This window comes from Ictalurus furcatus, chromosome 11, assembly GCF_023375685.1.
Source record: "Ictalurus furcatus strain D&B chromosome 11, Billie_1.0, whole genome shotgun sequence".
In the NCBI taxonomy this organism is placed as follows: Eukaryota; Metazoa; Chordata; class Actinopteri; order Siluriformes; family Ictaluridae; genus Ictalurus; species Ictalurus furcatus.
In genome coordinates, this window is record NC_071265.1 from 4,277,501 (window position 1) to 4,301,500 (window position 24,000).

At 41.6% G+C, this 24,000-nt stretch overlaps 2 protein-coding genes across 5 annotated transcripts in view; both read left to right on the forward strand.

The window, feature by feature from the left end:
* stradb (STE20 related adaptor beta) overlaps positions 1–1,295 on the forward strand; it is a 10,578-nt gene extending 9,283 nt beyond the window's left edge. For both annotated transcript variants that reach the window (XM_053636806.1, XM_053636807.1), the window contains one exon: positions 1–1,295. This exon is cut by the window's left edge and continues 212 nt beyond it. The gene's annotated coding sequence lies outside the window, so the exon portion shown is untranslated.
* A 1,758-nt stretch (positions 1,296–3,053) lies between these two features.
* The window catches only part of nbeal1 (neurobeachin-like 1), an 87,521-nt gene continuing 66,574 nt past the window's right edge, over positions 3,054–24,000 (forward strand). For 2 of the 3 annotated variants that reach the window (XM_053637116.1, XM_053637119.1), the window contains exons 1-2: positions 3,054–3,340; positions 11,462–11,842. In XM_053637116.1, the coding sequence (XP_053493091.1) occupies positions 11,792–11,842 (51 nt within the window). In that variant the 5' untranslated portion in view covers positions 3,054–3,340; positions 11,462–11,791. Of the gene's footprint in view, positions 3,341–7,997; positions 8,061–11,461; positions 11,843–24,000 lie in introns of all 3 variants that reach the window. The other variant, XM_053637118.1, reaches the window with a different exon arrangement.

Sequence of the window (24,000 nt, forward strand, 5' to 3'; positions counted from 1 at the left end):
TATCTCCCTGTCTTTCTCTGTCATATCTCTCAACTCTGGAGATCAGTCCGCAGTTCACACCTTTCCCCCTACACACACTCTTCTACTGTGAGCCTCCATACCGGCTGATCCCGTACCTCTCGCTATAGACCGTACAGTGGAAAATCTTCACGTCATCATCCGAGCTTTGTTCCATTGTGTACAGAAAATAATGGACAAACTGACAGGAAACGTTTCCTCACCGATACGGAGCTGAAAATTCCCATAACCGCCGTATTACTGGCTGATTAAACGTTAGACAGGTAACAGTGACTGATCTGATAAACACTTCGAGGTATGAGAGGAACTGTAAAAGTACCGCATAGGTTCTGTTATATATTTTTCCAACATGATAACATGATATTATATCTCTTTTTGTCCTAAGAGCTTATTTTAACTACGGCTGTAAGGGTAGACCTTACGTTTTCATTATTTGTTACTTTTGATATTAAAATTATATGAAAATATTTTCTTTTTTTTTTTTATATACACATATATATGATACACAAAAGTCTTTAAACCAGTACAATAGATCATTCTTGCTGAGATAAATAACCGCATAGACAAAAATGTTTTTTTTAAAAAAAAGGAAAAGAAAAAGGAGTTCGAATCTAATGATGAGTCTAATAATAATAACGATAACAAATTATTTATTATTTTTTAAATTATTATTATTATTATTATTATAATCACAATTAAGCCATGCTGTGATTTACTGCACGTTTATAAACCTATTACAGTACCAGAGCCTTATTTAAACCCCGTACGGTTCCACTTTCATTAAGACATCACGAGGTCAAATTTTTTGTTTGGTATTTCTTCAAAAATAGCCTCGTGTTCATGAGAACGGTTTTCTTCTCAAACGTTTAGAGACGCGTTATTAAACCTTAGTGACTTCCGACACACCACTGTAGTAACGAAACCGATATACTGAGCCTCCAACGCTGGGAACACGAAATGGGAAAAGAGTGCGTGTCTGTAGGTGTGTGTGTGTGTGTGTGTGTGTGTGTGTGTGTGTGTGTGCATGCACTATGATCGACCTCCAGGTTTTTTTTTTTCCCAGTGCCGAAACCTGAACCTTGTGTTAACAGAACCTGTGAAGAAACATAAAGTCACTTCCATACTGTTGAAGAACTAAAGACTGTGATGGACTCCTTATGGACTTTCTGTAAACTGTACGAGTCATTATAATGTGTGATAAATATATTCTTACCCACTTTGTTAATAATTGCTCTACTGTCTTTTCTGACGTCTTTTTCTAATCTTTTGATCGTGATTTAATCTCAGGGATTACGTGAGGAGGAAAACGCTTGATGGTGTGCTGTTACAGGAAAATAATCAACAATGGGCTGCGGTGATGAAGTTACCTGTAACACCCCAAAGTTACACATCCCGGACTTTTTTTTATTCATCTTATACCACTGCAATTTGCCAACTGAGTACAATTGTTTATTGATTAATGAACGCCATACTTTTTATCCATTTGATACATTTATAGTAACATTTAATGTTGTGAAAACCCGCAAAGCAAGTAATAATAATAATAATAATAATAATAATAATAATAATAATAATGTGTTCCATTTATTTAGAGCTTATTTATGCCACTCAAAAAGATCAACAATAAACAAGTTGGTTTCTGTCCTCGCTTAGGTTATAGCAAGTATAAACAGCCTCTGTCCTGAAGACTTTCTTGTGGGGGAAAACCTACTAACCGTTACAAAGCACTGACACTGGAGACTCCTTCCACAGACGTTACAGAAACATCTCATTATAGAAAACCTCGACACATCAACTAGTATATGTTGACACAAGGCAGGCTGGTTCCATTTGTCTCAGCACATAGCACGCTCAGCTTCTGACCAAGAGGTGGCGATATATCTTAAAATATACTCATCCATCAGTTACTCACGTCTTTACTCACGTCTTTAGATACATATATGAGTACAACACGATACAGTGCAGTAGTGCGGTGCAACAATGCAGTACAGAGTACAACACATGAACACTGCAAACTGTAGGAAAATCTCTGAGTGGATACTCCGCTTAAATTTACTTATGGAGAACAACAACACCAACGATAATAAACATAATAATAACAATAAAACTACCACACCAATAATAATAATAATAATAATAATAATAATAATAATAATAATACCACCACCAATATCAACAATAAACATACCACCACCACCACCAATAATAATAATAATAACAATAATAATAATAATAATAATACCACCACCAATATCAACAATAAACATACCACCACCACTAATAGTAATAATAACAACAAAAACAACAAGACATACCACCACCAACAATAAACATACCACCACCACCACCAATAATAACAACAAAAACAACAAACATACCAATAAACATACCATGACCACCACCAATAACAACAAACCAACAGCAACAACAACGATAACAACATACCACAACCACCACCAATAATAACAACAAAAACAACATACCATCACCAGCACTATCAACAACAACCAAAATACCACCACCAACAATAAAAATACCACAACAAATCATAACAACATAAACAACAACAAACATACCACCACCACCAAAAACAACAAACATACCACCACCACCACCAACAATAAACATACCGCCACCAACAACAACAATAAACATACCACCACCAAAACCAACAAAATACCTGATTATAAATATAATTATCATCATATAATATAATTATATGATTATAACACTGAAAATAATAATATAACAATAATCATCATAATAGAATTAGTCCTATATAATTAATTTATAACATGAAATAAACAGGTGCTTTTAAAGTAAGACCGACTTTAAAACCCCTTCATAAGGTACACTAGAACCCCAGTATGCCGATTGGAACACAGCCCACACCACGCCACGCCTCTTGCAACGCGACTTGTGGCGCTCCAGCTCCACATCGGCACCGTAAAGAAGTCTGTGACTGTCGTAAAGCAGTGAAGCGCTGTCGCAAAACGAACGTCAAAAATAAATATATAAATAATAAAGCTGGAGGGGAAAAATAACAAGAGCGAAGCATGCACTGCTGCGTGCCTGGACTCCCAGTGGCTCGAGTAGGCTCGCTGTACTGAGAATGGGCTTACATTTCCTCCAGTAACTTAAACAATATTTTGAGTCGCCTGTCAAGCCGAGGCTAATCAGGCTAGCTGGCTTGTGTGCAGTGTTTTCATGGAGCTTTACGACATTTAGGACGTTACCGAAGAGGAAGGCAGGTCGAAGTGAGAGGACTGGAAGCAGCTCTCTGTAGGATTATAGTCATCCGGGAGCTGCTTTATTAACTTGGGTAAGTTAACTAACTAACTAACTAACTAACTAACTAACCTGCCGAGAATAACAGGATGTCATGTAGATAAAGAGCTGATTATTCAGCAGTGTGTGTATTTAAGTGTGTGTGTGTGTGAGAGAGTTAATAACATTGGTGGTTGACGTTGCTGTGGCATGCAGAGCTTCTTATTATAGGCTCCTTAATCCGAGGATCTGAAGCTCAAGTAAATATGAGGCTAGTGATATGAAAATGCCCCTAATACCCCTCTAAACTCAAAACTTTACACTTCAGAGAGCAAGTTTATTCTCTAACACACATCTCGAGATGGCTTTCAGAGCAAAATAAATATAATAATGATATTCTGGGGCACTGAAAATACTCATAGGGTCCAATTACTGGCAAATGTCCAGCTCTTTGGTCCTAATTGTGCTGAACTGCTTATATATAAATATATGATAATAATAATAATAATAATAATAATGATTATTATTATTATTAATAATAATAATACCAACAAAATCTTTGTACAAAAATGTCTTCAAGTCCTCCCTGCTGAAAACCCCCCCAAAACAATACAAGCCATTACAGGCATTCTAATGGTTTCCACTACAAGTGCCATTACAAACCATCAGCTAAGCATTAAAACCATTACTGGTCCTTAATGGTGTCCACTAGACATAACATGCTACCAATCGAAGGCAACAGATTACCAGTAGAGACCTACAGGGACCATTACAGTTCCCATTAAAATCAATACAATTCCCATTAAAACCATTACTGGTCCTTAATGGTGTCCACTAGACATAACATGCTACCAGTTGAAGGCAACAAACTACCAGTAGAGACCCACAGGGACCATTACAGTTTCCATTAAAGCCAATACAATTCCCATTATAACCATTAAAACCATTACTGGTCCTTAATGGGACCCACTAGACATAACATGCTATCAATCGAAGGCAACAAATTACCAGTAGAGACCCACAGGGACCATTACAGTTTCCATTAAAACCAATACAATTCCCATTATAACCATTACTGGTCCTTAATGGTGTCCACTAGACATAACATGCTACCAGTCGAAGGCAACAAATTACCAGTAGAGACCCACAGGGACCATTACAGTTTCCATTAAAACCAATACAATTCCCATTATAACCATTAAAACCATTACTGGTCCTTAATGGTGTCCACTAGACATAACATGCTACCAATCGAAGGCAACAGATTACCAGTAGAGACCCACAGGGACCATTACAGTTTCCATTAAAACCAATACAATTCCCATTATAACCATTACTGGTCCTTAATGGTGTCCACTAGACATAACATGCTACCAGTCGAAGGCAACAAACTACCAGTAGAGACCCACAGGGACCATTACAGTTTCCATTAAAGCCAATACAATTCCCATTATAACCATTAAAACCATTACTGGTCCTTAATGGGACCCACTAGACATAACATGCTATCAATCGAAGGCAACAAATTACCAGTAGAGACCCACAGGGACCATTACAGTTTCCATTAAAACCAATACAATTCCCATTATAACCATTACTGGTCCTTAATGGTGTCCACTAGACATAACATGCTACCAGTCGAAGGCAACAAATTACCAGTAGAGACCCACAGGGACCATTACAGTTTCCATTAAAACCAATACAATTCCCATTATAACCATTAAAACCATTACTGGTCCTTAATGGTACCCACTAGACATAACATGCTATCAATCGAAGGCAACAAATTACCAGTAGAGACCCACAGGGTCCATTACAGTTTCCATTAAAACCAATACAATTCCCATTATAACCATTAAAACCATTACAAATTCTCTGAGGGTTTCTATAGTTGTTGTTGTTTTTTTTTTCCAGCAGGGCTAAGTCTCCCCAAAATTCTCCTAATTCTTGTTCTTTCTCTGCGATAAGATTTCTGGTCATATCTTACATAAGTAAGTGCCCCCAGGCAGGGTTGCCAAGTCTCAGCACAACTGACGTACGTCTCAGAAACCACACGACTATCCAGAAAAAAAAGTCTGAACGTTTGAAAAGGGAGCCGTATTTTCCTTGTTTGTCTTTCTGTTTCTTCGGCCGGCGGAAACAAGTTGACCGTGGTGCGCACGCATTTCTAATTTGCGCTATGCCTTTTTATCATTTCATCTTCATCACATTTTCCCTCAATCTTTGGAATATTTTCTTCCGTATTTAAACCTTTTTCCCGGCCATTCTGACGATATACAAACAGAAACCTGTAAAAATGATACATAATAACTATCCTCACTTCTTCATTCGAACGCTTCTCTCACAGCACGATGTTCCCTTTGTTTTGCCATAGAATAGGTTTAACGAGATTAGAGTCTGATTATTCGCTATAAAAAAAGGTCTTAATGATCACAGACTGCTTTGTAAACTATCCCCCCCCCAAAAAAAAAAAACCCCAAACCCAACCACCCCCTAGACCTGCTTTTTTCCCCCCGACATCTGTAGTAATTAAGAAATTCATTCCCAGCGCATAAATCCGAGAAATGGGCGTGTCTTCAGAATGACAGTGCCGTCAAAAATTCCATTCACGCGCCACACACCTCGTTTTAATACAAACGATTAATCCTTGATCGGTCACATGACCATAACGTGTCTTTATGCTGTACCTACGCCACCCATGCGAATACATCTCTCCTCCGCCACGTCGTCTGTTATAAACTCGGCCGATACGTGGTTTCGTTCAGTTTCTGGTAGGAGATGATAGAGAAGTGTGAGCAGTTATTTATTTATTTATTTATTTATTTATTTATTCTTTCTGGAGTGTCTTCATACTGACGAAAAGTGAAAGCTCTTTTCCTTCAGGATATAATCGAATCTTTACCGGTATGTCAGTTCCGACGGGATTCACGTAGAAATAGAAACTGAAATGTATTTCAGCGGTCGTACTGATCATGTCAGCAGTGAGGTGACCGTCTGATCGTACACCGGGACTAGCTGGGAAACCCTGACAGCCCAAATGAACAAATATCTACCTCTTTTTGTGTTTCTGTTCTGTTTTTTTTCCCCTCTGGTAAAGGCTGACAAAAGGATTTTGCATGTGTGCAACCACATATTTCTACCCCATGGAAACTGAACATACTGAAATGCCCTCATCGCCCCCTCCTTCTTTAACACACATCTCTTTTATATTAAGGGTTTCTTAAGACATATTTTCCAGTGGTCATGGCAACGTCTGATATTTCAGTGAGACCCGATCGGCTTTAGGTCTACACTCGGTGTACGGTTAGGACGGACAAAATCTGATAATTATAACTTGTATATGCAGCTGCGGTCATAAGTTTACATACCCCTTGCAGGCAACACAATAGATTGGGGGGGGTGTAAACTTATGAGCTCAACTGTAAGGATTAAACGTGAGGGTTATTATAAACCGGCATAAGAAGAACTGCTGATTTATGGCAGCCGTTTCATCACGCCAGCATGATGAAGTCTGTCCCATTCGGATACCAGATGTCTTTTGAGGATCCTTCATTTGGGACTGATTTTGGTATGAATGTCCACTTCAGCTGCCAGGCTTCCTACGCATGTAAAATGACTCGGGATGCACGTCGAAAGAAAACTCCTCCCTGATGCACGTGAAATACGTCAGAAATGTTCGCGACGTGTTTAGTGATTTTCGTTATTCCCGTGAGAAGTCAGCGGCCGTCACGGTCGGACAATCCGTTGGCACGAACGCCGGACTCTACATCCCAGAATGCGACCCGGCTATACGACACAGTTGCCCTGGTTACCACAGAGACTAGTCTACGTGATCATGACGAGCGCGACGGTGTCAGACGGTATTTGCATGAAAGCTTTGGAAGCTGATTTGCTTGAGCAGAGTGTACAGGTGAGGAGATTAGAGAGCTGGGCAGACTGACGGACTAAAGCGCCGCCGCATCGTATCGATCTCTCATCGCAAGTAGAGATGATGCAAGGGCTGACGGTGCGTTCAGTCGTGGCGGGAAGATCGTAAGTCATAATTACGAGCGGGGGAAGCTGTGGATTTTCGTTCGAGCGCAGAGTTTCCGAGTCGGGCGCGTGTCCGTAGGAAAACACGCCGGAGTCGACGGACGCGAAGTCCGTAGTTGGCGCTAAATTTGTTGAAATTGAATGTTTACTCGCCTCAGAAGCTGATTTCAGTTATTACGTGTTTGGTTTCTGCAGCACGTTATTGTCAGGCGTTTTTATTTGCAAGCTAATTTCCTGCACACACACACGACAGCGTTGTACAATTACGATATAATGCGTAACGATAAAGTTTACAGCAGCTTCGTAAATTGATTAAAAAACAAGCTAGACATACCTTTTGTCCTTCGTTTTCTAGAACTAGAGTTAAAAAACCTTGCTAGGTTTTTGTTGTAGTTAATTAAGAGAAGCAACGCCGCCATCTCGCTCCGACACAAGCGACTTGAACGCACCTGACGTCGTAAGTACGACTTCCCGACTCGTAAATACGAACTTCCCAGGAGGACCTGAACGCACAGTAGCACTGCAGAACCACTCAGTCACTATCAGCAGTTAGTCAAATGGCATTGTGGGTAGTGTAGGAAAACATATCAAAAGTAAAAAAAAAAAAATAAATAAATTTAAAAAATCAATTCTGTCAAAATATGGAGAATATTCAGTTGTCTGTTGTTTATTACCTGCAGGAAACAGTAAACACGAGGGCTGTTATGAAGTAGACGTTCTGGTTGTCATGCTTGAGGAATGCGGTAACATTTATATAATCTCGTTTTATACAAAGCCATTGTTTGGAGCATTATTAGAAGAACTGTTCGGCAGGTTGGGCTTGATAATTATTGAACTATGTGGCTAAGTGACAGATAGTCCTTTTGAACATCATCTGTTTCATTGTTTTGAGTTTTAACCTCAACTTTAATTGGTTTCGGTCTGATTTCGGGTGGGAGACGATATAAACGAGTGCCTCCCGCATACTCCGTGAGGGTTTGACAGAAGATTTGGCTCACGGAATCTTTACAAAATGTTAGTTTGCATGCGACGTACTGTGGGATTATTCATGGAAATGAGTATCAGTTAATGTACAAACGTTACGGATGCATAACGGAACGCCACGTGATGTGTAACGTAACGGGACGCCACGTGTAACGTCACATGTGACGTGACATACCATGTAACATATAACGTAGCAGCACATCACATGTAACATATAATGTAACATCACATGTAACATAGCATCACATGTAACACATAACGTAACATCACATGTAACATAGCATAGCATCACATGTAACACATAACGTAACATCACATGTGACACATAGCGTAGCATCACATGTAACACATAGCGTAGCATCACATGTAACACATAACGTAGCATCACATGTAACTCATAGCGTAACATCATATGTAACACAACGTAACATCACATGTAACACAACGTAACATCACACGTAACACATAACGTAGCATCAGATGTAACATAACGTAGCATCACATGTAACACATAACGTAGCATCACATGTAACTCATAGCGTAACATCATATGTAACACAACGTAACATCACATGTAACACAACGTAACATCACACGTAACACATAACGTAGCATCAGATGTAACATAACGTAGCATCACATGTAACACATAACGTAGCATCACATGTAACACATAGCGTAGCATCACTTGTAACACATAACGTAGCATCACATGTAACACATAACGTAGCATCACATGTAACACACAGCGTAGCATCACATGTAACACATAGCGTAGCATCACATGTAACACATAGCGTAGCATCACATGTAACACATAGCGTAGCATCACTTGTAACTCATAGCGTAGCATCACATGTAACTCATAGCGTAGCATCACATGTAACACATAGCGAACATCACATGTAACACATAGCGGAACATCACATGTAACATAACTTGGCATCACATGTAACACATAACGTAGCATCACATGTAACTCATAGCGTAGCATCACATGTAACTCATAGCGTAGCATCACATGTAACACATAGCGAACATCACATGTAACACATAGCGAACATCACATGTAACACATAGCGAACATCACATGTATCACATAGCGAACATCACATGTATCACATAGCGAACATCACATGTATCACATAGCGAGCATCACATGTATCACATAGCGAGCATCACATGTAACACATAGCGTAGCATCACATGTAACACATAGCGTAGCATCACATGTAACTCACAGCGTAGCATCACATGTAACTCACAGCGTAGCATCACATGTAACACATAGCGTACATCACATGTAACACATAGCGAACATCACATGTAACACATAGCGAACATCACATGTAACACATAGCGTAACATCACACGTAACACATAGCGTAACATCACACGTAACACATAGCGTAACATCACACGTAACACATAGCGTAACATCACACGTAACATCACATGTAACACATAGCGTAACATCACATGTAACACCACATGTAACACATAGCGTAACATCACATGTAACACCACATGTAACACATAGCATAACATCACATGTAACACCACATGTAACACATAGCGTAACATCACATGTAACACATAGCGTAACATCACATGTAACACCACATGTAACACATGGCGTAACATCACATGTAACACATGGCGTAACATCACATGTAACACAGCGTAGCATCACATGTAACACATAGCGTAGCATCACATGTAACACATAGCGTAGCATCACTTGTAACACATAGCGTAGCATCACATGTAACACATAGCGGAACATCACATGTAACACATAGCGTAGCATCACATGTAACACATAGCGTAACATCACTTGTAACACATAGCGTAGCATCACATGTAACACATAGCGGAACATCACATGTAACACATAGCGTAGCATCACATGTAACACATAGCGGAACATCACATGTAACACATAGCGGAACATCACATGTAACACATAGCGTAGCATCACATGTAACACATAGCGGAACATCACATGTAACACATAGCGTAGCATCACATGTAACACATAGCGGAACATCACATGTAACACATAGCGTAGCATCACATGTAACACATAGCGGAACATCACATGTAACACATAGCGTAGCATCACATGTAACACATAGCGGAACATCACATGTAACACATAGCGGAACATCACATGTAACACATAGCGGAACATCACATGTAACACATAGCGTAGCATCACATGTAACACATAGCGGAACATCACATGTAACACATAGCGTAGCATCACATGTAACACATAGCGGAACATCACATGTAACACATAGCGTAGCATCACATGTAACACATAGCGTAACATCACTTGTAACACATAGCGTAGCATCACATGTAACACATAGCGTAGCATCACATGTAACACATAGCGTAGCATCACATGTAACACATAGCGTAGCATCACATGTAACACATAGCGGAACATCACATGTAACACATAGCGGAACATCACATGTAACACATAGCGTAGCATCACATGTAACACATAGCGGAACATCACATGTAACACATAGCGTAGCATCACATGTAACACATAGCGGAACATCACATGTAACACATAGCGTAGCATCACATGTAACACATAGCGGAACATCACATGTAACACATAGCGGAACATCACATGTAACACATAGCGGAACATCACATGTAACACATAGCGGAACATCACATGTAACACATAGCGGAACATCACATGTAACACATAGCGGAACATCACATGTAACACATAGCGGAACATCACATGTAACACATAGCGGAACATCACATGTAACACATAGCGGAACATCACGTAACACATAGCGGAACATCACATGTAACACATAGCGGAACATCACTTGTAACACATAATGTAGCATCACATGTAACATCACATGTGACATATGACGCCACATGCATGTGACATAACGTACTGTATAACAAGTAATGTAATTTATAACAACATAATATATAACATATAACACACAGTATAACATAATCCTAAATTTAAGCAGCTTTGTAATATGAACCTTTTAATATTTGTCTTTTTTCCTCATGCTTAAATGTACCCACTGTCTATCATTTGAAATGTTTAATATAATTATTCTCTGTATCTCTTCACTGATCGTCAGCCCACGTTTTATTTTCTCAGGTGAAAGGGAATATCGACGCAGTCCGACTGGTCCGGGACATCGCTCCCCATGGAGCAGTACACGCCGGCCTCACTCACTCAACTCTGACACTCTGGGAGGATTTCCCACTGCTACATTGAATAATTCACTCACATACCACAGAGAGAGAGCGAGAGAGAGAGCGATGGGCTTTTAATTCACAGAAACACTATCTCGTGATCGAGCTCCCCTGAGACGTTCCCCCAGAGAGAGCGGCTCGGACCATGTGGAAGCCACACTGCTGACTCCGGGTTATCGTTTGAATATTTGCGCCTGCATGCTGGCATCGCCCTCACACACCAGCGTGCAGAATGGCATCGAACGAGAGACTGTACGAGGTCTGGATGTTGTACTGCAACAAGGTAAAGTGTGAGGAAAAAAAAAAAAAAGACCATTTCCTGTTTCACGTCTACGTAGTACACTTACATGCGTATAGGAAGCAGAGGATCCAACTCTCTGTAAACAGTATGTACGGTATGAAACGGGGTGTACATACTTTTAGAAGAAGTTAGAATCCCAAATACGTCCACATTTTCAGACATTTACAGACTAAGCTACCTAGTGTGCAGGAACGTTATTTTCGCACCCTATCTAGTGCACTTGTATGAGGATATTTCACAGCAGCTGTGACGTCATATCCTGTAATTAATAATATTTAGGTTAATCTATCGTTTAGGTACTGAAATGCGTAAGTGGCGAAGAATCCGAACGTTCTACGTATAACAGTAGGTTCCAGATTAATATACGCAGTATATAGCTAGTTAATTCTTTTCATACTTTGCTAGCTAGTTTATATCGAACACCCGGCACAGGTGCTAGTGAACGTAGCATCAATAAAACTAGCTAGCGGTAGCTAGAGCTAGCTAGTGTTAGCAATGATCAGTGCATGTGCGGAGGTGCAATGAAAATCGACACTTTATAGTATTTTCAACGTGTAGGTCTGAATGTGTGTGTGTGTGTGTGTACGTTTAATGCTAATACTTCCACTTCTAATTTCGTAAGCCTGGAAGAATGGGAGCCGAATCCTGATTGGCTCAGTATCGGTCATGTGTGTAGTCCAGTTTATAGAGTGTAGGGAGCTGGATGTGTAGGTGTTCGCTGCTTATAAACCTCCAGCTCAGTTCACTGCCCCTGCGAATGGTGTGTATACTCAGGAGTAGTAAATATTGACCTTTGTGCAGAAGTTTATGCCCCCCCCTTTGATTTTTGAATGGAAACTCAGAATGTTTAATATTGTTTAAGATAAAAAGATGCAAACTGAGATATATATTTTTTCACTGTCGGTATGTTAACATGCAGTGTTTGATCATGTGATGGTGAAGGAGCACGACATGGTGAACGCCCTTGTATGAGATAGATCTGTCTTCATTTTCAGTCGTGCCGAGAGTCGTTGACTTAAGTACAAAAGTTATATCGGTATTCATGCGGGGAAAGTTCTGAGACTGGTTCTTACTCTTATTGCTCAAATGTCCCGCTTGTAGTTCACCTCATGGTCTGGCAGTTTTTTCTTGAGTAGAAGCGTCTATGATGGGGTTTTTACAACGCGTCTAGACCACCGCTTTTACGTAAGAAAAATCAGGGATGGAAAACGCAGCTTAAAGAAAGAAACGGTTATTTTTATTTTGCTATCAAATGCAATACAGCTGGAGATGGCACCGATTCAATATTCTCGGGACAAAACTAGCAACAATTGCCAGATCAGACATCGGAGGAAAAAACAAATGACTTCAGTTCAATCCGGTAATTTTAAAAAAAAAAAAAATTTTTTGGAAGTCAAAAAGTTTACATCGAAATAATCCGTGACTGTATTTTTTCTTGGGGTCGATTTTACTATATTTATACTTTATTGTTTATTATATTGATTATATTTGCCATGTTGATGAAACAGTTGAACTCTTTACTGCATGGTGTTGCCATATGACAACAATTAATTTATCTCCAATTTTTTTAATAGGCTGTAATACAAAAGTACTATTTTCCTATGCAACTGGAAAAATGGGGCTTTAACACTGACATGACATAAAAAAGAAAATGGCATGTCACATGACCAGGAAGTGCCGTTTTCCACTTCCTTTCTGCAGCCACATGGCATGGTGAACATTTAAACACTGTCTGTCTGAGATAAATTAAAACGTATTTGTTGGCATTTCAAGAAGTTTATATATTTTGAGTATCCTGTTCAATGCAAAATGTAATTGTCGCCGTATGACGACAACATGCGATAACGGAACTGTTCCGCGCGTTCACGAATTGAAACCGAGCGGTTGTAAAACGGTTGTAATTTCAGACCTGTTGTTGTAAATCGCACCTTATATTCTAAATGTTCTGTTTCAAGCGAAAGAATTGGGAAAAATACTTCACCCAAAACATTTTTGTATGTATTTCGACTGAGTAAATCCGTTCAACTGTAAGTTCTTTCTAGAAGGTTGAACTTTGACGTACTTACTAGGTGGCAAAAAACCCTCTGCAACTTCTAGTCTGTAAAACGCAGTAAGTGGGATTGTAATCTCATGCTTTTTGTTGTTTTTGACGGTATGATACTTTCCACCAGTGCACTTTGTTTCCATACGGCAACAATTTGGCAAAAACCAACTGCTCCCCCGAAACAAAACCTTTCTCACATTTCCAAATGTATTTTTATTACTTGAACTAATTTAAGTAATAAAAATCCATTAAAATATTTTATTGGGTGTAAATGTAATGATTCATGCAGTAGAGGGTTACATGGATTAAAAAAGCTGTGGTTTTGTGTATGTAAAGTTTTAGCTATGCATTTTTACTATATATATATATATATATATAATTAATCGACATGCTTCCAAAAAATCTAACTGAATTTAGCTCGATAGTTGTTAAAGAAACAATATTGTCTGGGTATGAATATTCAGCATCGGTATTGCTATCAGAAACGCTAAAAATAAAACACTAAAGCGAATATATGTATTTGAATGAGACAGTGGCAAAAATTGAATTCAGTATTTAATAGGAGTCTAGTTCATTTCCAGAATATTGCTGCGTAAATAATCCTAATACTTATCACTTTAATCAAACTTAAGTCAACAGTATGGCTTCCACACACATTTATTCAGCAGCTTATGAAATCGCACTTGATCCAGCACTAGTCTGGATGCAGCCCTATATCTTAGGGGATACAAACTTTTGCACTTGATGGAGGGTTGGTGTAAGTTTTATGTTTCTGGGCTATTAATTCATGCTAGAATATTTCGATAAGGAGCAGTTGTCAGGGTTTTGGCTCTCTGTGTTTATTTTGCGGAACTAGAGAAACTAGAGATTGTTCTCTCTCCGTGTGTGTGTGTGTGTGTGTGAGAGAGAGAGAGAGAGAGAGAGAAAGCGTGAGAGAGAGAGAGAGAGACAGAGAGTTTGTTCTTTGTTCAGTATGTGAGTTAGCAGCGGTTGCTCTCAGCCTTGTAGACTGAAGCTCGCAGGCACATTTTCTCATGCTAGTTGTAACGGTCTCAAATCACACTTCTGTATTCTAGCTGATGTGTTCGTTACGGCACCGTGCACAGGCACCCACAACCCCACACACATACAGAGTTCAATAAAAACAGCAGGATGAAGACTGTATTTACCGAGCGTGCAAGCACTTTTTTTTTTTGTTGCTCTAAACCATGGAACACAAGGGGCGGAGCTTGTAGCAGATAACGCATAGAACTGGCGTTCTGTTAACGAGCTGTACGTTAAAATGGAAAACACCCTGCTAGAGCGCTAACATCAGGTAGCACTGAGTGCAGTCTGACACACATTTTTAACATAACTTATGTACAGTGTGGTTAGTGCACTCGCTTAGCAGAATCCCAAATGACTTCGTATTGGACGTAGTGCACTGTGTAGGGTAGAAGATCCATAAGATCCACTATTTAATACCGTTAGTAGAAGTTGAGTACCAAGTACCTTACCTTTTAGGCATGAAGTGAACTATATAGGGTGTCAAAACCAATCTATCTCACCCCTCTAGTGTATTTCCAGTGGCGCTTGAATGTTTGTGAGCCCTTTAGGATTTTCTATATTTCTGTATAAATCTGATCTAAAACATGATCAGATTTTCACACGAGTCCTAAAAGTAGGTAACGAGAACCCGATTAAACGAAATGAGACAAATATTATAGTTAGTCATTTATTTATTGAGGAAAATGATCTAATATTACATATTTGTGAGTGGGGAAAAGTATGTGAACGTTAGGGGTCGGTATCTGGTGTGAGCCTCTTGTGCAGTTATAACTGTAACTAAACGTTCGGGGTAACTGTTGATCGGTCCTGCACATCGGCTTGGAGGAATTTTAGCCCGTTCCTCAGTACAGAACGGCTTCGACTCTGGGATGTTGGTGGGTTTCCTCACATGAACTGCTCGCTTCAGGTTTTTCCACAACATTTCTATTGGATTAAGGTCAGGACTTTAACGTGGTCATTCTAAAACATTAACTTCATTCTTCTTTACCCGGTCTTTGGTAGAACGACTCGTGTGTTTAGGGTCGTTGTCTTGCTGCATGACCCACTTTCTCTTGAGATTCAGTTCGTGAACAGATGTCCCGATGTTTTCCTTTAGAGTTCGCTGGTATCATTCAGAATTCATTGTTCTATCAATGATGTCGAGTCGTCCTGGACCAGATGCAGCAAAACGGGTCCAAACCATAACACTACCACCACCATGTTTCACAGATGGGATAAGGTTCTTATGCTGGAATGCGGTGTTTTCATTTCTCCAAACATAACATGACATTTTTCCAACAGCCTTCTGGCTTGTCCACGTGATCTTCAGCAAACTACAGAGGGACAGCAATGTACATTTTAGAGAGCCGTGGCTTTCTCCTTGTAACCCTGCCATGCACACCATTGTTGTTCAGTGTTCTCCTGATGGTGGACTCATGAACATGAACATTAGCCAATGTGAGAGCGGCGTTTAGTTGCTTAGAAGTTACTCTGTGTTCCATTGTGACCTCGCAGACTATTACACGTCTTGCTCTTGGAGTGATCTTTGCTGGTCTCCACTCCTGGAGAGGGGAACAATTCAATTCAGTTTTATTTGTATAGCGCTTTTAACAGTGGACATCGTCTCAAAGCAGCTTTACAGAAATATATAAACACAGGATAGAGATTTTAAGTGTGTGGATTTATCCCTATTGAGTGTGACGGTGGTGAGGAAAAACTCCCTGAGATGATATGAGGAAGAAACCTTGAGAGGAACCAGACTCAGAAGGGAACCCGTAATCATCTGGGTAACAACGGATAGTGTGAAAGTAAAGGAAAGTTCGTTATGGTTTTAATATGAAGTCTGTTTGTTGAACTAGTCCACTGTTCACTAAAGGAGACTTGAGTGCAAAATTGTATGTGATAAATGCAGTCCTAAATCCATAGTAGCAACTGTAGTCCCAGCAACCACAGCGAGAACCTCCATGTGGAATTGAGGTCCAAAACCATTTCCATGGTACTTCAAGCGGCACCGTCCTCAGCAATCTCCAGGCTGCACTGCTTGGGGTCGTCCTCAGTGGCAGAATGTAGCCTCCAGTTGATGAGAGCGTCATCCAGACGTAGGGCCTCAGAGGATAGATCAGGCAGGTCCGGAGAGCAGAAAGGGTCAGGATCACTGAGATCTCCATAAAATCATGTGTGGCTCGACAGAAGGAGAGAGGGAGAGATCGTTAGGTATGCTCACTATCCCGTAATGGATAAGACTATGTGCTTTGCGTAAAAGAAAGTCTATTCATGGTAAGCTTGAGTAAACAAATCTGTTTTCAGCCTGGACTTAAACACTGAGACTGTGTCCGAGTCCCGAACACTAATTGGAAGACTGTTCCATAACTGTGGGGCTCTATAAGAGAAAGCTCTTCCCCCTGCTGTAGCCTTCGCTATTCGAGGTACCAACAAATAGCCTGCACCTTTTGAACTAAGTAGGCGTGGCGGATCATAGAAAACTTTATAGGTTAGTAGTAGTATATCATAATCAATGCGAAATTTCACTGGGAGCCAATGCAGTGTGGATAAGATCGGGGTGATGTGGTCGTATCTTCTGGTTCTAGTTAGGACTCTAGCAGCTGCATTCTGAACTAACTGGATCAATGTAACGTAACGATGTTCTTGAATTTCCTCCATTTCTACACAATCTGCCTGAATGTGGATCGGTGGAGTCCAAACTCTTTAGAGATGGTTTTGTGACCGTTTTCCAACCTGATGAGCTTCAGCAACTCTTTTTCTGAGGTCCTCAGAAATCTTTGTTCGTCCCATGATACACTTCCACAAACACGTGTTGTGAAGATCAGACCTTGATAGATCCGTGTTCTTTAAATAAAACCGTGCGCTCACTCACTCACTCACTCACACCTGACTCTAATTTCATCTTCAAATGAACTGCTAATCCTAGACGTTCACATACTTTTGCCACTCACAGATATGTAATATGGGATCATTTTCCTCAATAAATAAATGACCAAGTATAAAAATTTTGTCTGGTTTGTTTAATCGGGTTCTCTTTATCGACTTTTAGGACTCGTGTGAAGATCTGATGATGTTTAGGTCGTATCTATGCAGAAATATAGACCATTCTAAAGGGTTCACACACATTCAAGCACCACTGTAGAGTATATAGTGAGCAGGGAGCAAGTGCGCTAAATAGGGTGTAGGAGCTCTTACCCTAAAGTCGTTCATTTCATTCTGGAGTAGAGGGCTGAAATCCACTCTGTAAAGTACTCTGGACAGGATGTAGAAGTCACCTTATGTAGTGCACTTCTGTAAGGCCCACTAAGTAGGGTGTCTGAAGCATTATTTCAGGCCCTTCATTCGTATCTAGTGTGCTTACTGTAGTGTGTATATGTAAGTGTGTAGGGAGCTGTATCCCAAATGGATATAAAGTGCACTACATCATACCCTGAGTAGTTCGAGAGGAGGAAAGTTATCATGGAGCTGTGAAGGTACGATCACAGATGTGCGTTGCAGATGTGATCCGGCTCTAGCACGTTCTCTCCTGGTGAGTTATGAACACGAATATGACTCGTACCTGCAGTACGAATGATTCACTCGCATCGTAAACGACTCCTCGGTTCCAGGGACACTTTGGTCCGCCATCTTTGTTGAAGCTGTCATGGAATTATAGGACTTCCTGCACATAGGAGGATACCTTCAGATCAAATTTGGACCAAATGCAAGACTGCACACGTTCTGAGCTGGTGCTGAGTCTGAAGCGTCGAACGGTAGCAGATTGGATTTGAGTTCTGCTTCTGTGACACAACGGTTTATGTTGTGATGCTGACTGACACACGAACGGATTTGACTCTGTTGCTAAGAGGATGTTGATCTCAGTCAGTACCCAAAACAGCTTTGATATCGCTAACGTACTGAAAAGTTTCCAAAAATGCCATCGGTGCATTTCCTGAACAGCACGGGCTTTATCTTGGAAACATGCAAATGCCTTCATGCTGATGCAGTACAAACACGAGTACAACTTCTAGAGGCAGAGCTTTCTGCGTCTATTGTGTTTGCCTTCTGCGTTTTCGCGTTCTTGAATTGAATCGTGGCTCAACCTTTAGTGCGGGAAACGTCATAAACATAACACTACCCTTCAAGGAAAGTTTAATATTTAACAGATCAGATTGGTGGAGTCTGACAGGAAGCACGCCAAGCACAGGAATGTGTTAACACTTTACAGTCCCCATTATAACCATAGCTTCTTCGCTGTGATTGGATACCGTACGTTGATGTGAAACAGGAAGTCAGTGACGATGTGTCGCAGTGCCTGGCTGACTTCAAGATACCCTCGCAGAATCTTAAATCGGGTAAAAGCTTAAATACGGAGACCAGCGAGGGGTTTAATGGAAGACTTTTGCTGTAGTTTTACTAATGGAGAAGCCCTGACTGTGTATAAAGTTGGTGAAACACCTCTGAGAAGCACCTGTTAGATAACCACCACCTTGTAGAAAAAAAAAAGAAAGCTATCCAACAACCTTTTTTTTTTTTTTTTGATCAACCAAGAGATATTAATATTGTAAAAGTAATATTGTGTGGGAAGACACTCAGCCAATAACACACTGACAAAATATACCTGCAGCCAATGAGCTACCACTTTAGAGTGAAATACTGAATGGATTGGACGTAGTGCACTATGTAGGGTATAGGGTCCACTGTTTGATACCCTTCATAGGAAGCGGAATACCAAATGACTTCGTATTACACGTAGCGCGCTATGTAGGGTACGGGGTCCACTATTTGACACCCTTCATAGGAGGCGGAATACCAAATGACTTCGTATTAGACGTAGTGCACTATGTAGGGTATAGGGTCCACCGTTTGACACCCTTCATAGGAGGCGGAATACCAAATGACTTCGTATTGGACGTACTGCACTATGTAGGGTATAGGGTCCACCGTTTGACACCCTTCATAGGTAGCGGAATACCAAATGACTTCGTATTACACGTAGTGCACTATGTAGGGTATAGGGTCCACTGTTTGATACCCTTCATAGGAAGCGGAATACCAAATGACTTCGTATTACACGTAGCGCGCTATGTAGGGTACGGGGTCCACTATTTGACACCCTTCATAGGAAGCGGAATACCAAATGACTTCGTATTGGAAGTAGTGCACTATGTAGGGTATAGGGTCCACCGTTTGACACCCTTCATAGGTAGCGGAATACCAAATGACTTCGTATTACACGTAGCGCGCTATGTAGGGTACGGGGTCCACTATTTGATACCCTTCATAGGAAGCGGAATACCAAATGACTTCGTATTGGACGTAGTGCACTATGTAGGGTATAGGGTCCACCGTTTGACACCCTTCATAGGTAGCGGAATACCAAATGACTTCGTATTACACGTAGCGTGCTATGTAGGGTACGGGGTCCACTATTTGATACCCTTCATAGGAAGCGGAATACCAAATGACTTCGTATTGGACGTAGTGCACTATGTAGGGTATAGGGTCCACCGTTAAATACCCTTCATAGGAGGCGGAATACCAAATGACTTCATATTGGACGTAGTGCACTATGTAGGGTATAGGGTTCATCGTTAAATATCCTTCATAGGAGGCGGAATACCAAATGACTTCGTATTGGACGTAGTGCACTATGTAGGGTATAGGGTTCATCGTTAAATACCCTTCATAGGAGGCGGAATACCAAATGACTTCGTATTGGACGTAGTGCACTATGTAGGGTATAGGGTCCACTGTTTGATACCCTTCATAGGAGGCGGAATACCAAATGACTTCGTATTGGACGTCCACAAGATGTCCGCATCCAGAGGCGGGTCATGTATGGTTCTAGAGAGTATTTAATTGGACGATCACAAACTTCTGACTACTTATGAATAATAATAATATCTCCGAAGCTATTTGTATTTTTTCCCCCCCCAACTGGTGTGTATAACCCTAAATACAGAAAGCTCCTTGATTTCAGGGGCCCTTTAAAACAAGTTCCCAGGACAACAAGTAAGCCAAGGCCAAGCGAAAGCTCCGGTGTGTTGCTCAGTCCCATGGACATCTAACTGACTAGCTTCAAAATGTTCGCTAACGTACACACCATATGAAATAACGCACGGTGAGCTAGTTAGCTAATTAAGAGCGTTAATACAGACACAAACACGTATATAAAGTCGTCGTCCTGATCGTTTTCAGGTGGGTCGTGCCGCCATTTTCTTTCAACGTAGACCCCAAGTAATAATTTGTTTTCGCTAAAGTCAGTAGAGAGTACGGTTTATTTTCTCACGTTGTGTAACATGAGAAAGGACCGCGGTTAAACGAGTGGATAAAACTGTCCAGTAATCTCAACTCGCAGGTTAAATCTGACAGGATTAGTGCTGTTATTAGCGTAAGGAAAGTATTATTAATACTTTTATGAAGTAATAATAAATAAAAACAAAACGACTGTGTTCAGAGAGCTTGTGGTTTTCACACACACACCTTTTAACCTCGGTGATTCCCTCACACACTTTCATGTTCGGCAGACAATCACGTGACGTCTCTAACGCTCTGATACGCCGAGAGCCGAGTTCTCGTGTCTCGCACGTTGACCCGACTGTGATGGAGGGGGCGGAGTCAGGGTCAGGTGATCAGGGTTCCTCTCAGACTGGTTTAAACAACAACTTAAAGTGAAAGCGAGTCTGTGTTTGAGTGCAGAAAGAGGAACATGGACAAATACACACACACACACACACACACACACTCACAGAGTGTATTTAAGCAGGTGCAACATGTAGTGTAAATGAAACCTAAAAATCCAAATCTGAGTGATTTTCATATGCTAAGGATCATCCGGACAGACAAAGTGAGAGAGGGCGAATGAGACAGTGTGAGAGATGGTGAGAGTGAGAGAGGCAGACAGTAATAGAGACAGGTTGAGAGTGTGAGAGAGACAGTGAGAATGAGAGAGATAGCAGCCCAGCTCTGTGTGTGTGTGTGTGTGTGTGTGTGTGTTTTGACTGCCATCAGACCTTTGATCTCATGCTGTGTGTCTGCACAGACTGAGCGAGGCACAGACTGAGCGAGAGAAGGACTGAGCGAGAGAAGGACTGAGCGAGAGACCAACTGAGCGAGAGACCGACTGAGCGAGAGACCGACTGAGCGAGAGACCGACAGAGCGAGAGACAGAGCGAGAGACAGACAGACTGAGCGAAAGAGACTGAGTGAGAGACAGCGAGAGATTGAGCGAGAGACAGACAGACTGAGTGAAAGAGACTGAGTGAGAGACTGAGCGAGAGACAGACAGACTGAGCGAAAGAGACTGAGCGAGAGACTGAGCGAGAGACTGAGCGAGAGACTGAGCGAGAGACTGACAGACTGAGCGAAAGAGACTGAGCGAGAGACTGAGCGAGAGACAGACAGCGAGAGACTGAGCGAGAGACTGAGCGAGAGACTGAGTGAGAGACAGACAGTGAGAGAGAGCGCAAGAGACTGAGCGAGAGACAGACAGACAGCGCAAGACTGAGCGCGAGAGACTGAGCGAGAGATGGACAGCGAGAGACGGCACGAGAGAGAGAGCGTGAGAGACTGAGCAAGAGACGGACAGACAGCGAGAGACTGAGCGCGAGACTGAACGCGAGAGACGGACAGTGAGAAAGAGAGCAAGAGAGGGAGAGAGAGAGCGAGAGAGACTGAGCGAGAGAGAGAGCGAGAGAGAGACAGACCGAGCGAGAGAGAGACATATAGAGAGACAGACACAGCGAGAGAGAGCGTGAGAGACGTACAGAGAGAGAGAGAGAGAGAGAAGAGCTGTTTACAGTGCGCTATTAAATGTGACCTCCCAATCCGAATGTGGCTAAAAACAATTCGGTCTCCTCTAGAACCCTTCGCGCTCTACAGACGTGAGGTCTGGGGTCTGATCACAAACCAAGAGTTCAGTAAATGTGACAAACCCCCAGTAGAGACTCTGCAGGTAGAATTCATTCATGCACGTTCCACGCCCACGTAAATATAGTGATCCAGAGAACCTCCATCACAAAGCACTGAGATACCAGGAGCTAACCCCAGAGAGAAGCCTCCTCAGCAAGCGGGTCTCACAGCGGACTTTACAATCCAAAACATGTCCAGACCAAAAGCCCAGACAGACCACGTCACATTCTTCAACCACAGCAAGAAATCGGAATCTAAACCACTACAGAAACAACAGCACAGCAAAGTGCACGAGGACCTTATCTGTCCCTAAACTGGCACAACACCTGGGCGCAGTGACCCAGCCTAAACCAAGGGAAGTCCTGACCACGTACACACTCGGTGAACACAACCTGGCCACACACACACACACACACACACGGACAGACACACGCACACACACGGACAGAAACAGACATGGTGGCGCTAATTCTACACACATACACTAATCCGACGCCGAGCATGAACAAACACCTGCTAGGAGAAACCTCAGCGAGATCAAACCGACTGCCGTCACGTTTCTGAAGTCCTGCCACGACAAAAGAGTAACCAGTAGAACAGGAACCGGGGCACGATAACATCGACACTGAACACGCAGAACACGCTCAGAAACACGTTTCAGTAATACAACGAATCATTTTTCCTTCTTATTGCTGCTGTTTCATCTAACCTTTTTTTCCCCTCTTTTTCTTTTTTTTTTTTGTATAAAGTGTGTAAATGTGTAAATGGTACCTGTGCTTTGGCAACGTAAAGCCTTTTACCATGCCAGTAAAGCTACCTGAATCATGAATCTTGAGAGAGAGAGAAAGACACTGACAGATAGAGAGAGTGGAGTGGGAGAGAGAAAGTGAGAGTGTGTGAGAGATAAAGAGTGAGAGTGTGGGAGATGGTGAGAGAGTGTGTGAGATAAAGAGAGAGAGAGTGTGAGCGATAGAGCGAGCGATAGTGTGAGAGAGAGTGTGAGCGCTAGAGTGAGAGAGTGTGAGCGCGAGAGTGAGCGCTAGAGTGAGAGAGAGTGAGCGCTAGAGTGAGAGTGAGCGCTAGAGTGAGAGTGTGAGCGCTAGAGTGAGAGAGTGTGAGCGCTAGAGTGAGAGTGTGAGCGCTAGAGTGAGAGTGTGAGCGCTAGAGTGAGAGA